At 39.7% G+C, this 21,294-nt stretch overlaps 1 protein-coding gene across 1 annotated transcript in view; it reads right to left on the bottom strand.

Annotated features, from left to right (window-relative positions):
- Window positions 1-21,294, bottom strand: part of OFCC1 (orofacial cleft 1 candidate 1) — a 241,604-nt gene that overhangs the window by 126,891 nt on the left and 93,419 nt on the right. Inside the window, exon 11 of the mRNA XM_024983908.2 lies at window positions 19,809-19,986. Coding sequence (XP_024839676.2) covers window positions 19,809-19,986 — 178 coding nt within the window. The remainder of the gene's footprint in view (window positions 1-19,808; window positions 19,987-21,294) is intronic.

Below are 21,294 nucleotides of genomic sequence, written 5' to 3'. Positions count from 1 at the left end.
TAAAATATTATAATATAAGAGCAGGGAGATATTTGGTTATTTTTTCCCAAGAATAATTTTTAAATATCACCCATTTCTGCCATCCTCAAAAAGACTGAATCTTTTTATGGAAGTTAGCTTCTTTCCCCCTTATTCTTAAAAATATTAAACTCTTTATCTTAAGCCCAATGAAAGAATTCAGAAATTTTAATATGCTGCTCATGAGCTTTCCTTGGTTATCATCAACTGACATTTTCATTGAACTTAGAACACCCAAAGCTACTGAGAATAATAAATTATTTTTTCCACTAGTAAGTCCCTATTATTTAGAAAAGATTGCCCAGTATTGAAACTAAGTAGGATATAGACAGAGCCAAGTGTGTTTTCCACATTATATAACTAACACAATAACACAGGGTGATTTGGTGAGCACCTACTTACTCCTTCTATTACGCTTCACATAAGTTGTTACTGATCCTCAAGGCAGAGCCTGTTATCTCCCCTTTAAAGGTGACAAAGCAAAGAATCACAGGTTGAGGAACTTGACAGAGGGCGTTAAATAGAAGGACTCCAGGATGTGAATATAAGGCCCTCTGACCCCCATGTCCACGTTCTATTTCCCCCCAAAAATGTGCAGAGATCTGCGTTCTCTGTCAGTTTCTTTCTTGCACATTCCCAGTAGGTAGACAGATATTAGGGGTGCTTATCTCAAAAAGGAAAACAAATGCAAACTTTGACTCAACATCCCAACTGCTGACTTTTAGCTATTCATACGAGGGAGAAAAGGAATAATAAAATCTTGAAGAAAAATGATGCTAATAGCTAACATTTTTTAGTTCATACTATGTACCAGGCTTTACGTACCAGGTTTCAATGTCCCAAATTGGTTACTAATTTTAAACTCTTCTTCTCAAAACAGTGAGTACTAAATTATACCAATTCAAATGTTACTTCCTTCTTTGAGGGTATCACATTAAGAAAAGTTAAGCAGCCACAGAAAGACAAGTATTATACGGTTCCGCTTTACATTAGGGAATTAGAACAGCCAAATTCAGAGAGACAGAAAGTAGAAATGGTGATTGCCAGGGCCTGGAAATAGGGAGAAATGGAAAGTTATTGTTTAATGGCTACAGAGTTTAGCTTTGACAAATTGAGAAAATTCTGGAGATGGAAGAAGAGGATGGTGATACAGCATTGTGAATATACTATATAATGTCACTGAACAGTATGTTTAAAAATGGTTAAAATGGTGAATTGTGTATTATCTTTATTTTACCACTATTTTAAAAAAATGTTTACTTCCATATTCCTCAATCCCTAAATGAAATGCTGAAAAAACTTTTTAAATGCTGTAAGACCACCTAAACAAAATCAAAAATTCAGAGGATTTCCAGTTGGAAGCAAATGACATACCCTTGTTTCTCCCTTCTCCTCTCTAAGTATAAGTATAAACCCTGGAAATACAACAGGAGGAAGCCAAAGGAAAATCTGAAAGATATGAAGAGGAGGGAGAGGTGATAAGGGACCCCAGAGCTGGAGCAACAGTAGAGGATAGGGCATCTTATGCACCCTCTGACCTCACCAACAGAGGAAAGTAATCCCGACCCAGCATCTCCAGCTCCCTCCTATCAGCAAATAGTGGTCCGGAAAGGAAGTCCCACCGATAACATCAGGTGAGTCCAGCAGCAGGGAGAACAAGACAGACCAGAGCCTACTGGGATTAGCAACCACATGAGGCTGTCTCCTCCTCTGCTGCCTGAAACAGCCCTCCTCCCGCCAGGAGACACAAAACAGGTGTCTAAGTGGCACCAGCAAGGGGATCCCACCACAACTAACTCCTAGACCAGGAAGTTTCCCTACATCCTGAGGCTGGGGACTCCTTCCCCACCCAAAGGCACCAGGTGGCCAGCCCTGGGGAAGCCCCTTCTGTCCGCCCAGGCATCCACCAGGGTCCAGGGGGTGCCCCAGATACACAAGCTGAATCATGCAGACCAACACAGCACATTTTTCAACTATTGAGAGAAAAAAATAGTATCAACTACAAATATCAATGGGCATGAGTTTGAGTAAACTCTGGGAGTTGGTGATGGACAGGGAGGCTTGGCAAGCTGCAGTCCATGGGGTCACAAACAGTCGGACATGACTGAGCGACTGAACTGAACCGAACAAATCCTATATCCAGTGATTATCTTTCAGGATGGAAGACAAAATACATTCTCAAATGAAAGGAAACTGAAAGAATTTGTTGCTAGACCTTCCCTTAAATAATGGCTAAAGGAAGTTCTTCAAACTGAAAGGAAATCATAAAAGAAGAAATCTTGGAGCATCTGGAAGGGAAAAAATGAGAGAAATGCAGACAGAGCCTCAAATGTGAGTATATACAATACACTCTTTATTCCCTCAGTGGTTTTAAACATCGTATATGATGATTGGAACAAAAACTATAACACCACATGTACCCAAGACAATGATATTTAAAAGTGGGGAGGGTAAAGGGGCTGAAATGGAAGTGAACTATGTATGTTTGACTCAAAATGTAGAATATTGACACCCATGGATATTGCCGTACCCAGAGCAGCTGCTATGAAAACTACACAAGAGATTTGTTCAAAAATTATAATCAAATCAAGATGGAATCCTAAAAATGTTCAAGTAATGCACAAGAAGGTAAGAGGAACAGAAGATGAGAAACAAGAGAAAGTCAGAAAATAAATACTAAAATGACAAACTTAGTAGCCATAATTACCTTCAGTGCAAATGCTCTGACTATACCAATTAAAAGTCAGATGTTGCAGAGTGAATTTTAAAATATGGCTTAATTATATGCTGCTGCTGCTGCTGCTGCTAAGTCGCTTCAGTCGTGTCCGACTCTGTGCGACCCCATAGACGGCAGCCCACCAGGCTCTGCCGTCCCTGGGATTCTCCAGGCAAGAACACTGGAGTGGGTTGGCATTGCCTTCTCCATTGTGTGAAAGTGAAAAGTGAAAGTGAAGTCACTTAGTCGCATCCAACTCCTAGCAACCCCATGGACTGCAGCCTACCAGGCTCCTCCATCCATGGGATTTTCTAGGCAAGTGTACTGGAGTGGCTTGCCATTGCCTTCTCTGAATTATATGCTATTTATCCCAAAAAAAGTACATCAAATTCAATGGCAGATTAAAAGTTTAAATGCTAAGGTGTCAACATTGAAGATTAGACTGATTTTTCTAAGAAGCTGAGTTGCACTACCTGAAGGGATGGTTTCTTTCCTATCTCATTCTAAAGGAAATATTGACCTATTTGACTCAAAATTCCATTTTTCTAATTTATATTTCTTATTTCTTATTCCCAGATGGTGTTAGTGGTAAAGAACCCACCTACCAAGGCAGGAGACATAAGAGACGTGGGTTCGATTCCTGGCTTGGGGAGACCCCTCTGGAGGAGGAAGTAGCAACCCACTCCAGTATTCTTGCCTGGGGAAATCCCATGGACAGAGAAGTCAAATCTAAGGGATTCTTGCCCACAGTGGTAGATATAATGGTCATCTGAGTTAAATTCACCCATTCCAGTCCATTTTAGTTCGCTGATTCCTCAAATGCTGACGTTCACTCTAGCCATCTCCTGTTTGACCACTTCCAATTTTGCCTTGATTCATGGACCTAACATTCCAGATTCCTATGCAATATTGCTCTTTACAGCATCGGACTTTACTTCCATCACCAGTCACTTCCACAACTGGATGCTGTTTTTGCTTTGGTTCCGTCTCTCTGTTCTTTCTAGAGTTTTTTCTCCACCGATCTCCAGCAGCATATTGGACATCTACCACCCTGGGGAGTTCATCTTTCGGTGTCCTATATTTTTGCCTTTTCATACTACTCGTGGGGTTCTCAAGGCAAGAATACTGAAGTGGTTTGCCATTCCCTTCTCCAGTGGACCATATTTTCTCAGAACTCTCCATCATGACCTGTCCATTTTGGGTGGCCCTACACAGCATGGCTCATAGTTTCATCGAGTTAGACAAGGCTGTGGTCCATGAGATCAGTTTGATTAGTTTTCTGTGATTGTGGTTTTCATCTGTCTGCCCTCTGATGGATAAGGATAAGAAACTTATGGAAACTTACTGATGGGAGAGACTGACTGAGGGGGAAACTGGGTCTTGTTCTGATGAGCAGGTCCATGCTCAGTAAATCTTTAATCCAATTTTCCGTTGATGGACAGGGCTGTGTTCCCTCCCTGTTGTTTGACCTGAGGCCAAACTATGGTGGAGGTAATGAAGATAATGGAGCATATTAAAAAGCAGAAATATTACTTTGCCAACAAAAGTCCATCTAGTCAAAGCTATGATTGTTTCCCAGTAGTCATGTAGATGTGAGAGTTGGACTATAAAGAAAGCTGTGCACTGAAGAATTCATGCTTTTGAACTGTGGTGTTGGAGAAGACTCTTGAGAGTCCCCTGGACTGCACAGAGATCCAATAAGTCCATCCTAAAGGAGATCAGTCCTGGGTGTTCACTGGAAGGACTGATACTGAAGTTGAAACTCCAATACTTTGGCCACCTGATGCGAAAAACTGACTCATTGGGAAAGACCCTGATGCTAGGAAAGATTGAAGGCAGGAGGAGAAGGGGATGACAGAGGATGAGATGGTTGGATGGCGTCACTGACGCAATGGACAGGAGTTTGAGTAGGCTCCGGGAATTGGTGATGGACAGGGAAGCCTGGTATGTTGCAGTCCGTGGGGTTGCAAAGAGTTGAACACGACTGAGTGACTGAACTGAACTGAACTGAACCAGTGGAAACCTGCTAAAGACGTACAGAAGTACTTATGGAGTGTCCTCCTAGAAGAAACTCCTTTTCATGTTCCACTTGCATGAACCGTCTAAAATGGGCAACCTCATGGAATCAGAGAGCAGCCCGGTGGATGCAGGGGCTGGGGAAGTGGGGAATGCGTACATGCCAATCAGTGAGCCTGAAGTCTCACTGATGCAAGATGAAAGAGTTCTATGGGGCTGCACTAAGAATACTGTCTTGCACACGTAAACATTTGTTAGGCGGGCAGATCGCATGTCGTGCTGTTACCACAATAAAAGAGCATTTCAAGAATGAAAGAGCCTGTAGTAAAAACCAATATCAATATCGTAAACTGAAAAGCTATGTCACATGGGCTGCCACTTTGCATGTGTAGGGAGCAGACTCCCCCTAGTTGGTCATGTTTTCTTTCATCATAATTCACATTAGTAGAAACAGGATTAAAGTACATTTTGTCCCTACAGTTCTTTATTTCCAACTTATCTGGATTGTATATTCAGCTCTGGAATGTCCAGATTGAATTGTGGGGCCAGAGACAGGCAAGTCTTGTCACAGGTGCATAGAAAGCCTTCCTTCCTAAATCGCTGCCCCAAGAGCTTCTTATTAATGTTCATACTGGGGGCTTCACCAGTGGCACGGTGGTAAAGAACCCCCCTGCCAATGCAGGAGACAGCGGCTTCGATCCCTGGTTTGGGAAGATCCCACATGCCAGAGAGCAACCAAGCCCGTGTGTTTCAACTACTGAGCCGGTGCTCCGCAGCCCGTGCTCCACAACAAGAGGAGCCCCCACACTCAGAAGCCTGAGCACCGCAACCAGACAGCAGCCCCTGCTTGCACAGCAGTGTGGGCTGCCCAGCCAATAAATAAATAAAACTATTATTTTTTTAATGTTCGAATTGTTCTGGCCTCCTAGGTCAGTTGCAGCGTCTCACATTCAGTCAAGAACCACGACATTATTCAATGTCGACATCCACTTCTGCAATATCATTTTGCAAGGATGTCTGTCTCATACTGAGACGCTGAGTATCTGCAGATTGAGTGAGAGATTGGCAGAGGAAAAATGGGAATTATTTTCATAGACAGTACATTTTTGGAGTGATGGCTTAAAATATATGGCACACATGCAGCTGTTCACATGTTTGCTGCAACAGATTAGGGATCACACACACACACTCAAGATGTGTGTGTACAGGAAGGAGTGTTCATTACCCTTGTTCTAAAGATCACAGTCAGAAAAGTATCTTGAAAAAGATTTTCAACTGTTTCAAAAAGAATAAGAAGTTATTTTTTTTTAATGACTTCATTAGTAGCTCTAAAAATATGGATAGTTTGAGGAGTTTTGAAACGGTTTGTGCCCATTGACAAGAATAATAGACCAGTTTGAATGATAACACAACCCCGCTGCTTTTTTATGTTCCCTACTACACTGTTTAATAGCTCAGGTATAGAGGCAAAATTGACTGTGATGAATATATGAGACCAAATAAAATGCTGAGGGTGTAAAACGTCCTGAGAACACAAGTTGTAATCTGACGTTGTCGATCTAATCCACACACATCCTGTAATTAGAAACATATTGCAACGGAGCAGCAAACATACATTTGTACTTTTCCCTCGGACCTTTATTTTGATCATTCACATGTGACACATTCATTTTTATTGCCATTTCTATCTTTAAAAAAAAAAGATTTTAAAAAGGTAGTGCTAGCCTCCCCCCTCCCCCAGTGTTCTGAGCCTTTCTAAATTATCGTTCGGTTTTCTCTGCTGAAAGGGAATAACGCAGCAAAGATTCCAACCTGCTGGAAACGTTTTCAGCTCATCTCATCTGTCTGTCCCCCAGGTCTTTCTGACACACCCTCCTCCCCGCTTTCTTCGCGTTAAACTGCTTCTCCACTTCCTTTACATCAGTGGGAACACTTCCCTTATGGGTGTCAGGCTCTCTCAGAGGGGTCAGGGGCTGCCCCGCAGAGGAAATGACAAGCTGTGAAATGGAAAAGAACAATTTCTTCCACATGTTCCTTTGCTCCTGGAGCAGCCGAGGTTGTCAGCTAGCATCACTTTGGAACCAAGCCGGGCTCTGCATCGTAGTCCTGTCAAAACTAATTTACAATTAAAGACCTGCATGACTGTTTAAAGCTTTCTCAATTCCAGCAGTTTTTTTGAAACGACTTGGAGATCGAAGTGGTTCAAACTAGAAACCGTTGTTGCAAATAACCCGCAATGGTGAAGAAGCCTACAAAACCAAAGTTGAAAACGATTATCTTTTTTTTTTTTTTTTACTAAATTTGTTAAAAATGCAATCCTTACTCTACCTCCAATTAACATCTGTGTGGAATTTCCCCAGCTGAGCCCCAATTTGGGGAGTTTAATGCTGCAGCTATCGGAAGTCTTATTCAGTCTGTAAATAAAGTTACAAGGTCACAACTTCATTGATCTGTAAGAAGGAAAGGAGGATGGAAGAAAGCATCAAAGGCAGAAACGAAGGAGGGAAGAAGAAAAGAAGGAAGGACGGATTTACCTTGAACACTGGGTGCTTCCAAAAAATTATTTAAATTATTTTAAAATATTTTGGAGCATTTCTATGATTTTAAACCTTTTATTTTGGCCACACGGCATGCAGGATCTTAGTTCCCCAACTATGAATCAAACCTGTGCCTCCTTGCCCAAATCCATCCCTGTATGTCTCCAATAATTTCAAATATACTTTGAACCATTCTGAGCCCTTAACTTTTCTTATGGCTTTTCTTTTACCCCAAAGAAATGTGAAATTAACACATATCTCCCCAGGTCATACCAATATGAGATTTAAATGGGATTGTATTGAAAAAGAAGTTCAGGCATGCTTCAATAGCCTTCAAAAGCTTTCTCATTTGCCTCCAGAAAGCCATGAGCTACCCTGAGCTCATGTTCTCCTCACCTAACTCATCCCACAGTGCCTCTGTAAAACCTCGAACGACAGAACTGTAGTCTAAAATCACAGTACAAGGACCTCCAGTACTGGCGGTCCAGTGGTTAAGACTTCGCCTCCAGCACAGGTGGTGAGGGTTCGAACCCTGGTCGATGAGCTAGGATCCCACATACCTCATGGCCAGAAGACCAAACCATAAAACAGAAGCAGTATTGTAGCAAATTCAATAAACCCTTTAAAAACGGTCCTCATCAAAAAGAGAAAAAGATCTTAAAAAGAACAGAGTACATGTACATAATATACCTCATTTTTTCATGGAATAGTATGTACCATAATATACAGCATACTTCCTGGTCTCACAGAAATTCAACGAAAAGTTTCCTTTAGCAGTTTGGTGAGTATTTCCATGCAGTTCCCCTCTCCCTGAGAATCCCACCGTGAGAAGACCAAGATGGGGCACAAATCTGATTGACAGATAGCATCTATATCCCACCATCGCCCCCTCCCCTAACAGCCCAATCTTTGTTTCTTAGCCAAATGTGTCTATTTCACTTCTCCAAGAGTGAAGTCTCCCCCAGGTCCTGCGGATAAACAGGGTGTTGGCCGGCCCTCCCCCAATCAAGTCAATGTGGGGACATACATCTTAGTGGTGGGGTGGTGGGGGGCTCCGGTGAGCCCCTGCAGGTTGACGGTTTGCCTCTTATTTGGGTTTATAATCGCACAGCATTTAGCAGCCTGTTTTGCTGCTGGTGGTTACACAATAAAACTCTTCTGAACTGAATTCTGCATCACAAAACACATATAGCAAAGACCATCGTTCATGCGATGTAGTCACTACAAAACAAAATTGTCAAGCAGAACAAATGTTTCCCTAGTCTGCCCCCTGAAAACTAAAGCAGCCTAAACCCAAAAGTTGTATCATGGGTCTTTTGGAGGTGGGGGACTGGCCTTTTATTTTTCATAAATATTTTCTGGCCTCAGGCATCCACCGATTTGCAAGATGGATCCCCACTTAAAACATCAATTGTGGGATTAAAGTCAGAATCACCTTCCTGTGTGTGTGTATCTATGTGTGCGTGGGTGCATATGTGCACGCGCATGCACACGTGAACCGATAAGTGAACATTAAAGTCACTTTTTCAGAATCTGGGGACTGCAGTGGATCCAGCAGGTTACATATGGAGCCTATCAATGTGGGACAGCTTGTAGAAGATCATAAACATATTTTTCAGATAGAAACTCTGCAGCCATGAACATACCACGTGCCTACCCCTCCCTAAGGTTCACTCCTTTCATTGCAAATAGCCATAAAGCCATCAAGCCGGAGTTTAATAAACTTTTAATTTGAAATGAATTACCACATGTTGTGTTTGTTTACCCATTATTAAATCTCCGAGCAACATATCAGTGGCAGAAACAGCATACTGTATCACAGCCCTGATAGATTAGAAAACAAATCCATGGGGGATATTGGCTGCTAATACTACATCTAGGAAGCCTCCAAGAAAAATAAGTAAATATATGCACTTGTAGCAGACACAGGCATTTGAAGAAATTTTTGTTTTGTTTTTGTATTATTCTATTCAGAATAAAGGCAGAAGTTCCCTCTGTAGTCATGGAATGTGAAACTTGTATTATTAGTCTTCAACTTAGAGCGGAGCAAATGATAGTCTGCCTTTTCCAAAGCACTTTCCTAAAGTATGAAACTGTTCCTCTCATGGTATGTAGTGTTCTCATATTGGATACCAGTATTCATAGTTCTTGGAGTGTCACCTGTCTCCCTTTTAAGGGAACTGGGGCAGTCTTCTAAAAGCCAAGTTCAGAACACAGGGCAGTAGGTGTGGAAAATATAGCCACAGTACCCTGAGGAAGTACTAGAAAGCACAAATGATCTGGTGAAAAAATGGTCTAAGAGTATTGCCTCTAGTCTTTCACACCAGATCCCAAAACAGATTAAAAGGTCAGTATCATTGAAATATTATAACTGTTGCCACAAAACCTACTTCCACAAAAGTTAAAAATTCTAAAATAAGATTTTCAGTTCCATACTGAATCATGAAACATTAGGGGAGAAAAGGGAAGGAAGGGGAGAAGGAAGGGAGGAGGAAGCAGAGAAGAGAAAAAGGAAAGGAAAGAAGAAACGCACGTGACATATGCACATCTTTCAGTGTCCCACAAGGTGACTTCAGAGTTGACTGGATCTTTGAATTTGATGCTTAAACAAAAAATAACTGCATTTTTCTATTTTTTATCTAATAGAATCATAATCATGTCTTTTATATGTCTTGATTTATCCATTCTATGTTAGGAAGATGATCGTCTACCACCAGAAATGATCTGGACTTGTTCTTCTCCTACATCTCGGATCCCCAGGTCACACACATTATAGGCTATCCTTCAATTAATTTATTTTCAGAGAATGAGGGCATCCCAAACCCTCCTGTTGGACGGCCTGACTCATCTGGTTGGACGTAAAGACAAGAGGTGGGTAAAAGCCTTTCTTTGGCAGACAGGACTGAGTAAGACTTATGTCCAAGCATCCCGAATGTCCTGAACAGAGCAACCACGCAAAGCGTTTTGGAATGAGGCTAAATCTGCCCTTTGTGTGTCTGTTTTCACCTCTGTCCTTTTCTGGCACTCTCTGTCTTTCTTAGAATGCCAGTGATTCAGGTTCTCAACCTCTCCACATTCCCCTCTTCACACTAAGCATATTGAACACAGCACACCCATTATTATCCACCTATGATATCTGCACTAAGATAAAAAAATCAACCATAGTCCATTTGCTGTCCACCTGAAACTATCAGAGCATTGTTAATTGACTAACAGTTCAGTTCAGTCACTCAGTCGTATCTGACTCTTTGCAACCCCATGGACTGCAGTGCACCAGGCTTCCCTGTCCATCACCAACTCCCAGAGCTTAGCTCAAACTCATGTCCATTGAGTCAGTGATGCCATCCAACCATCTATCTCATCCTCTGTCATCCCCTTCTCCTCCTGCCTTCAGTCTTTCCCAGCATCAGAGTCTTTTCCAGTGAGTAAGTTCTTCCAATCTGGTGGCCAAAGTATTGGAGTTTCAGCTTCAGCATCAGTCCTTCCAATGAATATTCAGGACTGATTTCCTTTATCAGCTATCAGTTCAGTTCAGTTCAGTCGCTCAGTCGTGTCTGACTCTTTGTGACCCCATGAATCGCAGCACGCCAGGCCTCCCTGTCCATCACAAACTCCCGGAGTTCACTCAGACTCACGTCCATCGAGTCAGTGATGCCATCCAGCCATCTCATCCTCTGTCATCCCCTTCTCCTCCTGCCCCCAATCCCTCCCAGCATCAGAGTCTTTTCCAATGAGTCAGCTCTTCTCATGAGGTGGCCAAAGTACTGGAGTTTCAGCTTCAGCATCATTCCCTCCAAAGAAATTCCAGAGCTGATCTCCTTCAGAATGGACTGGATGGATCTCCTTGCAGTCCAAGGGACTCTCAAGAGTCTTCTCCAACACCACAGTTCAAAAGCATCAATTCTTTGGTGCTCAGCCTTCTTCACAGTCCAACTCTCACATCCATACATGACCACAGGAAAAACCATAGCCTTGACTAGACAAACCTTTGTTGGCAAAGTAATGTCTCTGCTTTTGAATATGCTATCTAGGTTGGTGAGCTATACCCCAATACAAAATTAAAGCTTAAAAAAAAAGGAAGAAAATAATGGTGGAAATTATAATAGCAACATTACATGGTTGGAATAAAGTTTTTAATTTTATTTTTATAAAATAAAAGCTGTTGATTTTTTAGGTGCATATCAATATTTTATAAAATAATTGAATTTATATAGTTTTAAATTTAGCAAAATTCAAGACATAAAATAAGAGGTAATAAAAATTTCCTTTAATATAGCCTGCTAAAAATTAACCTATTAAACTGAGAACAGTAATAATCTTCTAAATATATTAAATTATTAAAGATCATTCAAAATCATACTCTATGAGTGTATAAATGTACTGATCACTTAATTGATCCCATGAAATAATTTAAAATTTGCTGGCATATTGAGTGCAGCATTTTCACAGCATCATCTTTTAGGATTTGAAATAGCTCAACTGGAATTCCATCACCTCCACTAGCTTTGATAGCTCCACTATCATCATCCTAAAAGATGATGCAGTGAAAGTGCCATGCTCAATATGCCAGCAAATTTGGAAAACTCAGCAGTGGCCACAAGAGTGGAAAAGATCAGTTTTCATTCCTATTCCAAAGAAAGGCAATGCCAAAGAATGCTCAAACTACTGCACAATTGTACTCATCTCACACTCTAGCAAAGTAATTCTCAAAATTCTCCAAGCCAGGCTTCAACAGAACGTGAACCATGAACTTCCAGGTGTTCAAGGTGGATTACAAAAGGCAGAGGAACCAGAGATCAAATTGCCAACATCTGTTGCATCATCAAAAAAGTAAGAAAGCTCAAGAATAACATCTACCTCTGCTTTACTTTGAGCTGTGGTGTTGGAGAAGACTCTTGAGAGTCCCTTGGACTGCAAGGAGATCCAACCAGTCCATTCTGAAGGAGATCAGCCCTGGGATTTCTTTGGAAGGAATGATGCTAAAGCTGAAACTCCAGTACTTTGGCCACCTCATGTGAAGAGTTGACTCATTGGAAAAGACTCTGATGTTGGGAGGGATTGGGGGCAGGAGAAGAAGGGGATGACAGAGGATGAGATGGCTGGATGGCATCACTGACTCAATGGACATGAGTCTGGGTGAAGTCCGGGAGTTTGTGATGGACAGGGAGGCCTGGCGTGCTGCGATTCATGGGGTTCCAAAGAGTCAGACACGACTGAGTGACTGAACTGAACTGAACTGCTTTATTGACTATGCCAAAGCCATTGACTGCGTGGACCACAACAAACTGTGGAAAATTCTTAAAGAGATGGGAATACCAGACCACCTGACCTGCCTTTTGAGAAATCTGTATGCAGGTTAGGAAGCAACAGTTAAAACTGGACATGGAACAACAGACTGGTTCCAAATTGGGAAAGGAGTACATCAAGGCTGTATTTTGTCACCTTGCTTATTTAGCTAATATGCAGAATACATCATGCTAAATGCCAGGCTAGATGAAGCACAAGATGGAATCAAAATTGCCAGGAGAAATATCAATAACCTCAGATATGCAGATGACACCACTCTTATGGCAGAAAGTAAAGAAGAACTAAAGAGTCTCTTGATGAAAGTGAAAGAGGAGAGTGAAAAAGTTGGCTTAAAACTCAACATTCAGAAAACTAAGATCATGGCATCTGGTCCCATCACTTCATGGCAAATAGATGGGAAACACTAGAAACAGTGACAGACTTTATTTTGGGAGGGCTCCAAAAATCACTGCAGATGGTGACTGCAGCCATGAAGTTAAAAGATGGTTGCTCCTTGGAAGAAAAGCTATGACCAACCTAGACAGCATATTAAAAAGCAGAGATAATACTTTGCCAACAAAGGTCCATCTAGTCAAAGCTATGGATTTTCCAGTGATCATGTATGGATGTGAGAGTTGGACCATAAAGAAAGCTGAGCACCAAAGAGCTGATGCTTTTGAACTGTGGTGTTGGAGAAGACTCTTGAGAGTCCCTTGGACTGCAAGGAGATCCAACCAGTCCATCCTAAAGGAAATCAGTCCTGAATGTTCATTGGAAGGACTGATGCTGAAGCTGAAACTCCAGTACTTTGACCATCTGATCCAAAGAACTGACTCGCTGAAAAAGACCCTGATGCTGGGAAAGATTGAGGACAGGCAGGGAAAGGGATGACAGAGGATGAGATGGTTGGATGGCATCACGGACTCAATGGGCAAGTCAGAGTAAACTCTGGGAGTTGGTGATGGACAGGGAGGCCTGGTGTGCTGCAGTCCATGAGGCCGCAAAGAGTTGGACATGACTGAGTGACTGAACTGAGCTGAATAATTTTAAAAATAAGAAAATCACAGGAATAAGGAAGGAGAGAGTGAGACTAATGGAGAGAGTAGCATGAAAGCATATACACTACCATATGTAAAATATGGAATGGAAAATGGCCAATGGAAATTTGGTGTATGAATCGGGGAACTCAAACCAAGCCTCTGTAACCCAGAGGGGTGAGAAAGGGTGGCAGATGGGGGGCAGTTTCAACAGGGAAGGAGGTGTGCTGAGCTGTGCTTTAATCGCTCAGCTGTGTCTGACTCTTTTCATCCCCATGGACTGTAGCCTGCCAGGTTCCTCTGTCCATGGGATTCTCCAGGCAAGATGACTAGAGTGGGTTGCCATGCCCTCCACCAGGGGATCTTCCCAACCCAGGGATCGAACTCAGGTCTCCTGCATTGGGTTCTATTCTTTGCCATGGATTGCCATGCCCTCTTTCAGAGGATCTTCCCAACCCAGGGATTGACCTGAGGCCTCCTACATTGGGTTCAATTCCTTACCATCTGAGCCTCCAGGGAAGCCCAACATATGTATGCCTATGGCTAATTTATGTTGATGTATGGCAGAAACCAAAGCAATATTGTAAAGCAATAACCCTTCAATTAAAAGTAAATGAATTAAAAATAAAAAATCAAAGCCTTAAACCTATTAAATTCCAACCTAGAATGCTTACAGTCATTTCAAAGGTGTGCATGTTGAGGACAGCACACTCTACATATTATTCTCAAAACCCAGACTGTGACATTGGTCTCCTCCTAACTCTCTCAGGCTGCAAGTATAGTCAATCTAAGTTCTCAGGTGTGAGAAATAATACACATTAATCAAGGCACTTTATACTGTTGGCATTTATTGCCTACCTTCAATATATATCTTATTTCTAATTTAGTTTCACAAATATCCATTTAAAGCCAGCTGACAGGATTCAATATATGTGAATTTTATGTGTAAACTTTCAACATAGCATGTCCAGGTACACATGACTCTATAAAATGTTACTGGATTCTCTGAAGGTGGCAGTGTTTCAATAATCATTGGGTGGTGATAATGGTTCACTTGTAGAGAAACAGGACAGCTGCAAATATAACATCCCAGGACTTGTGCTGTGATTGTCTGTTAAGGAAGGAAGTGGGGTTCTAGAAAATAAGTTGCAGTCAGTGGAGTTTTACTCAGCCCAACAAGGCAGAAAGTCTCCAAGGGATTTGGAAAACTCTGGGCACAACTAAGGAAACTTACCACTGGCAGCTGAATATGAAGCTCTGTGTGGCCCAGTTGTTAGGTAGAACGAGACAAGGAGGATGGATGTCATCTAGGATGTTAGATAGTTTACTTTGGGTTTGAGTATCATAGGGTTCTAGCATCCTTCTGAAACACGGCTGTTTTCCTGAGTTTTGCCCTCATCCTAACACTTCCATCATTCTACACACTCTCCCAGTTTGAAACCTACCACTTAACAGATTCAGCTAGAGTCCAGGTGTTTATGCCTCTCCAATGGACATATTCCCCCTTCCCAAACTTCCATCTCTCTCTCAAGTTTCACATGCATTTTTTCCAAAGATCCCCCAAACATTTATATTTGGATATAATGTAGAAAGCTCAAACTCAGTAGGTTCAAAATCAAGTTCACAGCTTTTCTTCTAATCCTGTCCTTCCCCCTTTATTTCTTGTTATTTGCTGGTTGATATCCATATCTGTCCATGGTAGAAAATAAAGAAAGAATCATCCTTAATTCTTCTTCACCATCCATATCCAACTAACAAGGATATTCTTATTCTTAGTCCTATGATCATTCTATTACACTTCTTTAATACTTTGACAATACATACTCTCTTCTCCAACTTTACTATCTCTGCCCTAATTCAGATCCTCATCTGTTACCTGGACTGCTCCAAACTTTTCCTAACTGATCTGTTTCTAGCCATGCCTTTCTCCAATGAATCCTCCTGAAACTTACCAGAAGGATCTGCCTAAAACAGAGGTGAAATACATCAATCACCTTCCTAGAATCCATCAGTGGCTATCCACTTAATACCTATTTTTCATCAGCCACAACAGATATGAGAATATGGTGGAGAAAACAGAGAGGGAATATTATTAGTATCCTAGAATTTTATACATGTAAAAATGATCTACCAAAAGTGAGAAAAAATAGATTTTTGCAGACATGCAAAGACTAAGAGAGTTTACCATTCACAGATTCAAACTTTAAATTAATTACTAAAGATTTATTTCAACCAGAATAAAAATGGAACCGGACTAAAGACATGCTGATGTTAAAAATATTATAAAACATGAATACTGATCAAATGTGTCAGTAAATTAATTTTCTATTGAGAGTTAAAAAAAGAAAAACTAGATTCTCTGTTTAATAAATGAAACTAAAGCAAAGCCAACAATAAGATATAAATACAGAGAAATGTTTGATGAGTAGTTAAGGCGCACGAAAAATGTATGAGAGAAATGGGCGGATTCAGTCATAATTGGTGATTTCACACAACTGATAAAAACCGAAGATAAATGTGTTAAGCTTTCAAATCAAGGAAGTCTCATGAAGAGACCTACTGTGCGAGAACGCATGGCTAGCTTCTTTCTATACATTGAAACTTGTGTACATTGAATATTTCAAAAGTATTATTTGCTCATGTAGTGCTTGATTAAACCAGTCTTTGAAAGCAAAGTTTTATAGAGTAAATTAAATTATTTGAGAAATTTTTTTCTGAAAGCAATTCTTTTCCATTGAGCATGCAAGAAAGATTGAAATTTAAGACTAAGAATCTAAAAAGTTACAATTGGCTTTGTTGATTTTTGCTATGGTCTCTTTTGTTTCTTTTGCATTTATTAAGCTGGTTCTTTGAGAGGATAAATAAAATTGACAAACCATTAGCCAGACTCATCAAGAAACAAAGGGAGAAAAATCAAATCAATCAAATTAGAAAGGAAAATGGAGAGATCACAACAGACAACACAGAAATACAAAGGATCATAAGAGACTACTATCAGCAATTATATGCCAGTAAAATGGACAATTTGGAAGAAATGGACAAATTCTTAGAAAAGTACAACTTTCTAAACCTGAACTGGGAAGAAATAGAAAATCTTAACAGACCCATCACAAACATGGAAATTGAAACTGTAATCAGAAACCTTCCAGCAAACAAAAGCCCAGGTCCAGACGGCTTCACAGCTGAATTCTACCAAAAATTTAGAGAAGAGCTAACACCTATGCTACTCAAACTCTTCCAGAAAATTGCAGAGGAAGGTACACTTCCAAACTCATTCTATGAGGCCACCATCACCCTAATACCAAAACCAGACAAAGATATCACAAAAAAAGAAAACTACAGGCCAACATCACTAATGAACATAGATGCAAAAATCCTTAACAAAATTCTAGCAATCAAAATCCAACAACATATTAAAAAGATCATCATGACCAAGTGGGCTTTATCCCAGGGATGCAAGGATTCCTCAATATCCACAAATCAATCAATGTAATACACCACATTAACAAATTGAAAAATAAAAGCCATATGATTATCTCAATAGATGCAGAGAAAGCCTTTGACAAAATTCAACATCCGTTTATGATAAAAACCCTCCAGAAAGCAGGAATAGAAGGAACATACCTCAACATAATAAAAACTATATATGACAAACCCACAGCAAACATTATCCTCAATGGTGAAAAATTGAAAGCATTTCCCTTAAAGTCAGGAACAAGACAAGGGTGCCCACTCTCACCATTACTATTCAACATAATTTTGGAAGTTTTGGCCACAGCAATCAGAACAGAACAAGAAATAAAAGGAATCCAAATTGGAAAAGAAGTAAAATTCTCGCTGTTTGCAGATGACAGGATCCTCTATACAGAAAACCCTAAAGACTCCACCAGAAAATTACTAGAGCTAATCAATGAATATAGTAAAGTTGCAGGATATAAAATCAACACACAGAAATCCCTTGCATTCCTGTACACTAATAATGAGAAAATAGAAAGAGAAATTAAGGAAACAATTCCATTCACCATTGCAATGAAAAGAATAAAATACTTAGGAATATATCTACCTAAAGAAACAAAAGACCTATATATATAAAACTATAAAATACTGGTGAAAGAAATCAAAGAGAACACTAATAGATGGAGAAATATGCCATGTTCATGGATTGGAAGAATCAATATAGTGAAAATGAGTATACTACCCAAAGCAATCTATAGATTCAATGCAATCCCTATCAAGCTACCAACGGTATTTTTCACAGAGCTAGAACAAATAATTTCACAATGTGTATGGAAATACAAAAAACCTCAAAGAGCCAAAGCAATCTTGAGAAAGAAGAATGGAACTGGAGGAATCAACCTGCCTGACTTCAGGCTCTACTACAAAGCCACAGTCAAGACAGTATGGTACTGGCATAAAGACAGAAATATAGATCAATGGAACAAAATAGAAAGCCCAGAGATAAATCCACACACTTATGGACACCTTATCTTTGACAAAGGAGGCAAGAATATACAATGGAGAAAAGATAATCTCTTTAACACGTGGTGCTGGGAAAACTGGTCAACCACTTGTAAAACAATGAAACTAGAACACTTTCTAACACCATACACAAAAATAAACTCAAAATGTATTAAAGATCTAAACATAAGACAAGAAACTATAAAACTCGTAGAGGAGAACATAGGTAAAATACTCTCTGACATAAATCACAGCAGGATCCTCTATGACCCACCTCCCAGAATATTGGAAGTAAAATCAAAAATAAACAAATGGGACCTAATTAAAATTAAAAGCTTCTCCACAACAAAGGAAACTATAAGCAAGGTGAAAAGGCAGCCTTCAGAATGGGAGAAAATAATAGCAAATGAAGCAACTGACAAAGAATTAATCTCAAAAATATACAAGCAACTCCTGCAGCTCAATTCCAGAAAAATAAACAACCCAATCAAAAAATGGGCCAAAGAACTAAACAGACATTTCTCCAAAGAAGACATACAGATGGCTAATAAACACATGAAAAAATGCTCAACATCAGTCATTATCAGAGAAATGCAAATCAAAACCACTATGAGGTACCATTTCACGCCAGTCAGAATGGCTGCAATCCATAAGTCTACAAGCAATAAATGCTGGAGAGGATGTGAAGAAAAGGGAACCCTCTTACACTGTTGGTGGGAATGCAAACTAGTACAGCCACTATGGAGAACAGTGTGGAGATTCCTTAAAAAATTGGAAATAGTACTGCCATATGACCCAGCAATCCCACTGCTGGGCATACACACCAAGGAAACCAGAATTGAAAGAGACGTGTGTACCCCAATGTTCATCACAGCACTGTTCATAATAGCCAGGACATGGAAGCAACGTAGATGTCCATCAGCAGATGAATGGATAAGAAAGCGGTGGTACATATACACAATGGAGTATTACTCAGCCATTAAAAAGAATACATTTGAATCAGTTCTAATGAGGTGGATGAAACTGGAGCCTATTATACAGAGTGAAGTAAGCCAGAAAGAAAAACACCAATACAGTATAATAACACATATATATGGAATTTAGACAGATGGTAACGATAACCCTATATGTGAGACAGCAAAAAAGACACTGATGTATAGAACAGTCTTTTGGACTCTGTGGGAGAGGGCGAGGGTGGGATGATTTGGGAGAATTGCATTGAAACATATATATTATCATATGTGAAATGAATCGCCAGTCCAGGTTTGATGCATGATACAGGATGCTTAGGGCTGGTGCACTGGGATGACCCAGAGGGATGGTACAGAGAGGGAGGTGGGAGGGGGGGTTCAGGATGGGGAACACATGCATACCCGTGGTGGATTCATGTCAATATATGGCAAAACCAATACAATATTGTAAAGTAATTAGCCTCCAATTAAAATAAATAAATTTATATTTTTAAAAAAAAGAAAAAATAAATAAAAAGTTACAATTGTTCCTCAAAAAACAAAAACATATTTTAGAGCTACAAATCATGGAGAAAGACTTGTGTTTCAATGCTTCCTATTTTATTACATAATTTATAATTGTGCAGTATGAAATCTTGTCAATGATTACATTCTCTTTAAATGACATGGTATAGAAAGAAATACACTGATAGCACTTCTGTCTCAGTTTTATAAAATATAACAGAACTTGAAATATTAGTAATAGGATGCCAGTAAAATGTGAACTAACCTTGAGATGAGTGTGAGAAGGATTTCACCCCATCACTCCTTGAGGAACAACTCTTTTTCTCTGTATTATCCACACTTGATTCTGCTTCAGCCATTAAACAATTTGGAAACTCAGGGGGAAGCTGAATATGCCTTTTGTGGTTTTTTTGATCATTCAAATGTAGAGGAAGTTTAATTACCTATTAAGAGATGGATATGTTATCCAAACTATTGAAAATACAACACACACAATTATCTCTCTGGAACAACATAATACGCAAAATCCAAAAGGTCAATGATGAATCCAATTTTTCTAAAACTTACATTTTTTTTGGTTTTGTTGCACTATAAAAATGCAGTTTTTGTAATAACAGGTTTACATAAAATGTCCCTGCTCTATATGTTAGTTTCTTTGTTCTTATTTTTCAATTTCTTATTTCAAATAATAGTCTAATCATCATGCTGGAATAAAATTAGCAAATACTCATTTAATAGCAAGTATTTACTAGCTTCAAGAAACAATATTTTAAGCTTAAAATTAAATGAACATATTGTAGAATCAGTATGCAATTTTTTCAACTCTTCTCTGTGTTTAAAATTTTAATAATAAAAATGCTGGTGGAAATAATCACTGACACAGGAAATGAAGTTTTCAGAAAAGAGAGGACTTGATAGAAAAGCTTTTCTAGGAAAAAGTGAAAGGCTGTCTTGCTTGCATAATTGTCCCTTTTACATTCTTTCACACATGCTCTGGGAGCTAAATCAGAACAGCTCCCAGTCTGCTCCTTAAAGCTCAGGGTCATTAGCCATGTGAGTAATGCATGAGGTCATGGCTGAGCCCCACAGCCTGGCCTGCAACCCCTCTGACTGCAGCAGTTTTCTTAGTGAAGAGACAACAGAGGGAAATGATTAGGATCTATCTGACTTTGCTTGTTTCCTTTCATCTCTTCTAAGTCTGCATTGCAAAACCATTTTTCTGCTCCAATATCTATCTCTTTTCTCTTCCCAAACCCAGGTTATCCTCTTCCTGAGTAACTCTAAAAAGCTACTCAAAATTTTCTTGTTCAGAAATGTTTGCATTTGAGAAAATTCATATTAGAAAAAGTCATATATTTTAGAATTTCACATAGAGGAAAATAGGGTTTCGAGATAAGAAATTTTTTGTCTTCATCCCCATGAAAGAGAATCATCTACATTCATACTTATTCTGCCTTACGGTCAGAAAAGCATGCTACTTGAATAACTACTATTCTCATTAGTAAGACTCACTTCCGCCCACCAACCCCCCATGAAAAATACACAGGAAGAAAATTTCTGTTATTGTCTATCAAATAAGGAAGCTAGTGGACAATTATGTCCATTTATAATGAATAATGGCCAGAGAGCTCTAAAGATAAATAATAATGTTACTTTTTTCACTAAGAGTTTTTTTTTAATAGGAGAAAAAAAGTTATCAGTGTGTTCAAATAAAGTAGGTTTGTTACTTTTTTCACTAAGAGTTTTTTTTT

This window comes from Bos taurus, chromosome 23 (genome assembly GCF_002263795.3).
Source record: "Bos taurus isolate L1 Dominette 01449 registration number 42190680 breed Hereford chromosome 23, ARS-UCD2.0, whole genome shotgun sequence".
Lineage (NCBI taxonomy): Eukaryota > Metazoa > Chordata > Mammalia > Artiodactyla > Bovidae > Bos > Bos taurus.
The sequence above is the reverse complement of the archived record's forward strand: the minus strand, read 5'-3'. Positions and strand labels throughout refer to the sequence as shown.